At 47.0% G+C, this 7,170-nt stretch overlaps 1 protein-coding gene across 1 annotated transcript; it reads right to left on the bottom strand.

The window, feature by feature from the left end:
- Positions 1 to 457: 457 nt before the first annotated feature.
- LOC119394874 (uncharacterized) lies at positions 458 to 2,937 on the bottom strand. The gene is made up of 2 exons (XM_037662175.2): positions 2,605 to 2,937; positions 458 to 1,922 (listed from the first exon to the last, which is right to left on the bottom strand). The coding sequence occupies exons 1-2, from the start codon at positions 2,907 to 2,909 to the stop codon at positions 1,070 to 1,072; spliced, it is 1,158 nt and encodes a 385-aa protein (XP_037518103.1). The 5' UTR covers positions 2,910 to 2,937; the 3' UTR covers positions 458 to 1,069.
- Between the last annotated feature and the right edge of the window lie 4,233 nt (positions 2,938 to 7,170).

The following is a 7,170-nucleotide window of genomic DNA, read 5'->3' as shown; positions in this document are numbered from 1 at the left end:
GTGGCAGCATCCGTCCTTCCTGGCGTCCCAGGCACGTCTCCCCTGGGCGGCGCGCAGGCTGCCCCTTTTAAGCCGCGCAGATGGGCCACGCGCACCGCGTCTGCGCAGCACGTGGCGCTATCTCGCGATAGCCGGTGGGCGTGGTTCCCACAACTTGTGGCACAGAACGTGATAGCCATAACCTTTTGCTTGCACTCCATGTCGACATAACATTTGGCACTTGTGACCAGAACATGATAACCATAACTCGTTGCTGGAACTCTGTTAACATATCATTTTTGCAGTTGTGGCACTGAACATGATAGCCATAACTCGTTGCTGGCATTGCTTGCCATAAGAACCATTTATAATAAAACAAATCAAAATAGGTAAGAGCAGGAACACATTGATAATGAAGAATGAGATTGTAGAATACATTAGGAAATGAGTAAATGAAAAAACAAAACAATGACAAGAAGCAGTATCACACTATCAGGTCCCATTGAGACAGCAATGAAACAAGGCATCAAGCACTACTGGCATGACATCACACAGAAAAATGAACACAATTTTGAACACTTCAATCCTCAACTAAGAAATGTGGTTTTCGCTGATGCAGCGTATAATGTAAAAGTTCATGGCTGTGATACATGATCACATCAGAGCCGCTGTGACAGTACAGTGCACAGCACACGGCCGCTGACACAAAACGCACAGGTTTGAGCCTGTCGCATTTCGATGGATCAGAAATGCCAGACGTCCGTGTACTTATGTTTCGGTGCATGTTAAACAACACCGGATGGTCAAAACTTGTGCAACCCTCTAGCACGGCATGTCGCATAACCACATCGTTGTTTTGGCACACAATATCCCAACAATTATCATCACACCACGGCAATGTAACCAGAACATACACGAAGTGCAACGAAACATAGAGAGATCAGCAGATTAAATTAAAATGAAGTCAATAAGAAATAAAAAGTAACTAAATAGCAGTGACAAATGGACCTCACAAGCAATATCACAGTTTCTGGTTAGGCACGCGTGCAACCTTTTGGCTGAAGCTTTGAAAAAGCACACATGGAGATGCTCATGGCAGTTCATCGATTCCGCTCATGTCAGAGCTGCTTGACTCATCAGAAGTACTCGAATCTGTGCCCAAAGAAATTATAAGACTTTCTGTTTGGCTGTCTATAATGCCATCCCGCTCCCATGTCTCATCCTCAAGCTTTATCACGTGATTGCAGTCTCGGAACCAGTTCTGCGGGGTCACACCTGCAATTCCTTCCAGCAACAGCTGCTCGACTGAATCGATCTTGAAGTCAGTGTTCTTTGAAGCAACATAGCCTTTGACCTGGCTCCACACGAGCTCTATTGGATTGAGCTCACAGTGGTAAGGAGGCAAGCGCACAATCTCATGACCGGCAGCGCTGGCAAGTGTGTCAATCTGGTAAGCAAGGAACATGTGCTTATTCTGCTTAACGAGCTGCAGCAGTTCGCTCTTCAGATAGTCATCCGAAAAAGGGATACTTTTCGATTTCAACCAGCACTGGATGTCGGCTTTTCTTGATGATGAACTTGGCACCTTTTCAACTTGAGCACTGTGATAGGACGCATTATCCATCACAATCACACTGCGTGGCTTGATGTTTGGTAGCAACTGTTCAACAAACCATTTTGGAAAACGCGCAGCATCCATTTCTGCGTGGTAATCACCAGCGCCCTTCTTGGCACGAAAAACTAGGGCGGCTCCATCAACAAAGCCTTCCGCACTGCCAGCATGCAAAACAATTAGGCGTCCTCCTTTACCGCTCGGTGCACGGAGACCTGTTGAGAGGCCTTGACGAAATGCGTCTTGCCGGGACATCACTTTGGTGTCTGTCCATACGGTCTCCTTAGTGTGGCCAGCGTTTACCCAGGTCTCATCAAGGTAGTATATGGTCCTGTAAAAGAAAAGAAATCAGTCGTATAGTTAAGAGCGTACTTTAACTGGCAACAGCCCATTAATAAACCAGCGGCCTTGATTCAGTTATGCCTCTGTTACAGCGCCAAGAATCCACTGACAAAACACATGTGAATACATATAACAAAGATGAGCTGACAAAACGTCCCCTGAGAAAGACTCAAGCGATTGTTTACAAAACGTGTTTCAGGCTGCTCATAAAAGCTAATGCAACCACATCCCCAATCTTGTGCACAGCATATTCGCTGAATAAAATTAGCTATTATTTCCTTCAAGCCATTCAGATTCCTTGCTCCTACGCGGAAACGCAGTAAATCGTCCCAAACAATGCGACGGGAAATTCAGCAATAGCGAAACGATCAGTGACATCTTCGGCACAGATCATCGCATCCTTGGCTGATACTATTACCCACCGTACAAGCACAAGCATGAACAGCTACCTTATTTCACTGGAGAATTTCGCTGCGACTGAAGTTAGGATTGTGTAAGGCTTTCGATCACTCGCGTCAACAGCACACGTTTGGCGATCACTGATGCAAAGCATACCTCTCGTTTTCGCTCACCATTAGGTACACACGCATGCTCACCATTCGCGACTACACTTTTACCAACAAGCACGCGCAACGAATGTTTGCAGAAATTAAAAGAACGCAACAACTTACCGCTGCTGCCTCCGCATTTCTCGGATTGTACGGAGGTACTTTCGACGCCAAGCAACGATGTCGTCTCGTTCGAGCAATGCGGAATTCCTTTTTCTCTTTCGGAAGAGGAACCCCAAGTCGTTCAGCATTCGTTGCATCGTGCGAGTGCTGATCGTCGGCATGTCCATGTCAGTGTCGCTGATCACGTCGTTGCGTAGCTTCTCGGCAGTAGGCAGTTCATTGCGCATGAAATAGCTGTGCACTTTGCGCCGCAATGCTGCCAACGCAAACGTGTCGTAGCGCAGCAGCCTCGTCTTGGCGGTCATGCGCTTCCCAGCTTCGCCCGAGACCGAGAAATCCAGTTCTTACGCTTTGGAGAGGAAAGTGGGGCCCGCAGAGCTTCAGCCTTGATTCGTGTTACCGTTCGCATACTCACTCCGGTGAGTTCGGCGACAGTTCGGCACACAGAATTCGTCGATAGCTCCGGCTGACGGCGCCTTACTCCAGCGTAGACGTTGCAGATAACCTGCTTCGTTTGCTTGGAGACCCACTTCTTGTCACACTTAGAGTATAACCTCCTCGGAGAACTAAAAGGAGAGTTCGCAGCCGCACACGGTAGCGCCGGCACCGAGGACGCCATGTTTACTGCAAGAGCAAGCAGCAGGCGCAGCAGGCGTCCGGAAAACGTGGTGCCGTTCAAGAAATAAAAAAGGAAAAACAAATTAAGGCGCACGATAACTTCTTTTCCATGTACAGCTTCCCATACTTGTTCTATCTTTATAATGAAGAACGTTTTATTTATTCGGGCCAAGTAACTATTAGAATCAGAAAATAAAATAGGTACTATTTCCTGGCGCGCGCATGCAGGCGCTTCGGCTCTGTAGCTTCCACAGTGCTGTCAAGGAAAGCTGTCGCCGAGTATACAATACTTACTAGAGGGAACTCTGGCGCTAGTGTCTATGGGAGCTGCAATGCATCGCGCTTCAGCCAGCATGGGAATCATGGGTAGTACACGGATTTGTCTAAACTTCGTTCTTTCGGCTCCGTTTGGCTCCGCGTCGGCTGCATCCGCTTTGTCGCAAAACGAAGTTAAGCAAAAATCAGCAGTTTCACTTCACCACTTTAACTTCTTTAGGCTCACCGATTCAAATCTGGTCACGAAGTTCACAACGATCCATTCTTTTATCCGAAAGAGAACCAAAACATAGCAATAAACAAAGCCACAAGTGCGTTCGAAGCCCGCAAGCACGAAGACTAGGCAAATCCGTGTACTATCCATCATTCCCATGGTGGCTGAACGATCGCAGCGCCAGAGTTCCCTCTAGGTCATTTTAGGAAACTCTATGCCATAGGCAGTCGTGCGCACCGGGGTTTTCCGACCATTCTTAAATGGCCTGTGTATTTGACGAGATGTGCTCGCAACTAGGTTTGCATAAATACCGTCTTTTCCTCTACTGAACCTCTCCTCTTCCTATTCGGTTGTTTTAATACGGAGGAGCGCAGTCGCAGGATTAATATCCCTGCTCCTGTAGGACTGTACATCATGAACCTTTTTTATGGCGCTAGCGCCTAGCGACATTAAGTTCCTTGCGGGGCATCCTAGATTTACCACAAAGTGCGGTTGTCCATAAATTCTAAAATAAAACAACATAAAAAAGAGAGGTAAGGAATATATCTGAGATGTATGATATATGAACATAAGTCTATAGCAGACAAGGGTTCATTAACTGCCAGGAAAATTAACTAAAATTAAATGAACAATGCTAGGTGCGATTCGAAACTATACAACCGGACAGATTGATTCACCCTGACACGTAGGTAATTCACCGCTCGTGTGTACCTAGTATCTAAGTGTAGGAATACGAGAAGATATACAACACACCGCAAAGCGCCTTCTCACAACTAACTTTATTAGAAAGAACACTCAATATTCAAACCATGACCATGTACCACGTGCTCTTGCACCACGCGCTGCCAATTTCAAAAATGCATTACTAATTCCAACTTGTCCAAATGTCAATACTTCTGTAGCAATACGCAGCACACATGTATGGTTAACATTACTGCGGGCATAAATTCACCGTCTAAAGCTCACAGCTAAACTCCCATTAGAGTTAGGAGAACACCGTTTTCGGCGTTGGCCCTTCCCTCCTTGCATGCGTAGATGCAAACGCACTCGCTCGGAAATCGTAAATACTGCCTATATCTAGCAAGCACAGTTAACCGCTGTTTCAGCGTGTACCAAGGTGGCTTCATGTTCAGGCATGCTTGTTCTTCACAGGAAGTGCTCATTATCAGCTTCACATTAAAGGGCCAAATAGGAAGGTAATGAGCGTTCTGGACTGCCAGCGCCTGGTAGGGTCCACCATAACCTCATGGGCAAGCGATATTAATCTGCAAGTCGCCTAGACTTATTAATGGTGCAATACACAACTTCAGCTCGACTTTAAAGAATACGACGGATTCGAGAAGTGTAGGCGTAGGTATGAACAAAAGCATCACTGCATCACTTGAGGGGCAGCGTTGTACGAAACATTGCTACCGATTAATGACTGGAGCTAGTAAACAACTCACCTGCTATGTTAGTTGGTCAATACTCACAACAGCTACATTAAATTTGAGAACACAGTGAAAAAAGTCACAGTTTCACCCCAAGGGCGAAGCAATGAATGCGATAGCGAAAAATTGTAGTCTTACACGAAGTGAGGCTGACAGCTAACTGTTTTGTATCCGATCTCGGGTAACTACAAAACGCTGGTTAAGAGAATACGGCCACTTCAGGGAGCGATGCTCTCCGCATAGTCACTTCGCGTTGAGAGCGCAGCACGTAGAAGGGTATACGAGCCGCCCGCTGTGATGGCTTTCGAGATAGCGCGCGCGCCAGCGATCGCGCCCGCGCCCTTATATTCAAAGTCCAAAGTGGCTTCTCGCGCGACAGCCCCCCCCCCCGCCCCCACCTCGCGTCTTTTCATGGTCGTTAAAGACGGGCGGGGCGTTTCCTGTCTACCTCCACGGCAGGCCTCCCAAGCGGGCTGGTGTTATCGCATGCATCCTCCGAGCGACGGAAATGGGCCGGCTCGTTTGATATCTGCTTCGGCCGCATTCGTCGACCCCGCTCGCGCGCTTTTACCCGCGGTAGAAAATAGAATGCGCCAGAGGATCCTATCAATTTGGACTTCATAGCGGAAGAACATGACGGCGACGGCAAAAGCCCGCTGAGACTGTCCATATAAGTGCTATCGCAATAAAAAAAATGCTAGCGATAAAAAAACGCCCAAGCAAACGCGCGAGTGTCTTTCCAAACGCGGCAGATCGGCTGCCTTTACCTCACGGCGGCGCCTCTGGCGTCCGCTTTTGTCCCTACATGAAACTTCGGCGGGAGTTTCATGACCAGAAGAAAAGTATTGCAAGACCTTGCTACTGCTGCACCTTAATTTATTGCAACGCAGTTGTACCAATAGCTTTTAGGCAATGCGTGTCACTTGCCTCTACTACAACCTCGGTCTAAGGAATTCTTGATTATATTAATGCAAACACGGTGCATAGAAAAATTAAAAAGAATCCATGTCAAGATTTGCGGAACATTTGCTCTTTCTTAATTTATTTTGAATTACGGCAGGCTTTGCGAAATGAAGATTCTTCCCTTTTATGAAAGCTGACATGAGAAGCAAACCCTAACAAAAAAATTGGCGAAGCCTGCACTGAGCCGCGCAAGGCTTGAAACAGCGACACTGGACGAAATCTTAAGACTAATCTGGTTGCTTCTAGGTTGCTTTTAGGCTTCAGCCAGGTGATGCAGGTTGTTTCTAGGTTGCTTATAGGTCGTTGCTAGGCTATAGCTAGGTGATGCTAGGGGGTTTCTACGTTGATTCTCAGCGCATAAAGGTTCGAGTCAAACCACAGACAGTCACAGACATTACACGGATGTCCAAACTTCAGAGAGAGAACCTCGCGCTGAAACCCAGCGTTCACACCCCTCATAAATCTATGGGCTGCTTATTCTATTTGTAGCTAGGCAGAACTTGATTGTAGCTAGGTTGGCAGTAGAGTGGGCCGGCAGCTTGTCGAGTTCACTCTTTGGCTTTGCTTCTTTCCGCGTAGCCGTTTCATGACGATAGGTTTCTTCTTCATTTTTAGTGGGCCAGTGGTGAGTAGTCGGACTTACCCAATTTCTGCGGAACATATCCGTTTATGATCATGGTAGTTTTCGCGTAGGCCGCACAGCAGATACCCGTATGCCGCACAAATTACGGCTGGCTGTAACAATTTCGCCGTTAAAACAATCTCACGAACTTTTTGCCGGCGTTCGCTCACACACCTTTACATTAATTCCGTACAACTGGGCCCCATAAGTAGCACTTATTTTTGAACACCTCTAGCAAGAACTATACGTGATATTGGCGGTATGGCGGCGCCAGAGCCATATTCCAAATAAGAATGCAGCACGGAAAACGTGAAATAAAGCTAATCGTTACAAAACAGCTATCACGCGCATATTCCATCAGCAAAAGTATACAATGCAAAACATGCCGTCAGCAACAAATCTGTCTACGTCCTGATTCCACTAAAAAACTTGGAGGTCGCTTG

Source organism: Rhipicephalus sanguineus, chromosome 5, assembly GCF_013339695.2.
Source record: "Rhipicephalus sanguineus isolate Rsan-2018 chromosome 5, BIME_Rsan_1.4, whole genome shotgun sequence".
In the NCBI taxonomy this organism is placed as follows: domain Eukaryota; kingdom Metazoa; phylum Arthropoda; class Arachnida; order Ixodida; family Ixodidae; genus Rhipicephalus; species Rhipicephalus sanguineus.
Note: the sequence above shows the minus strand (reverse complement) of the source record. Positions and strands in the feature narration are given on the sequence as shown.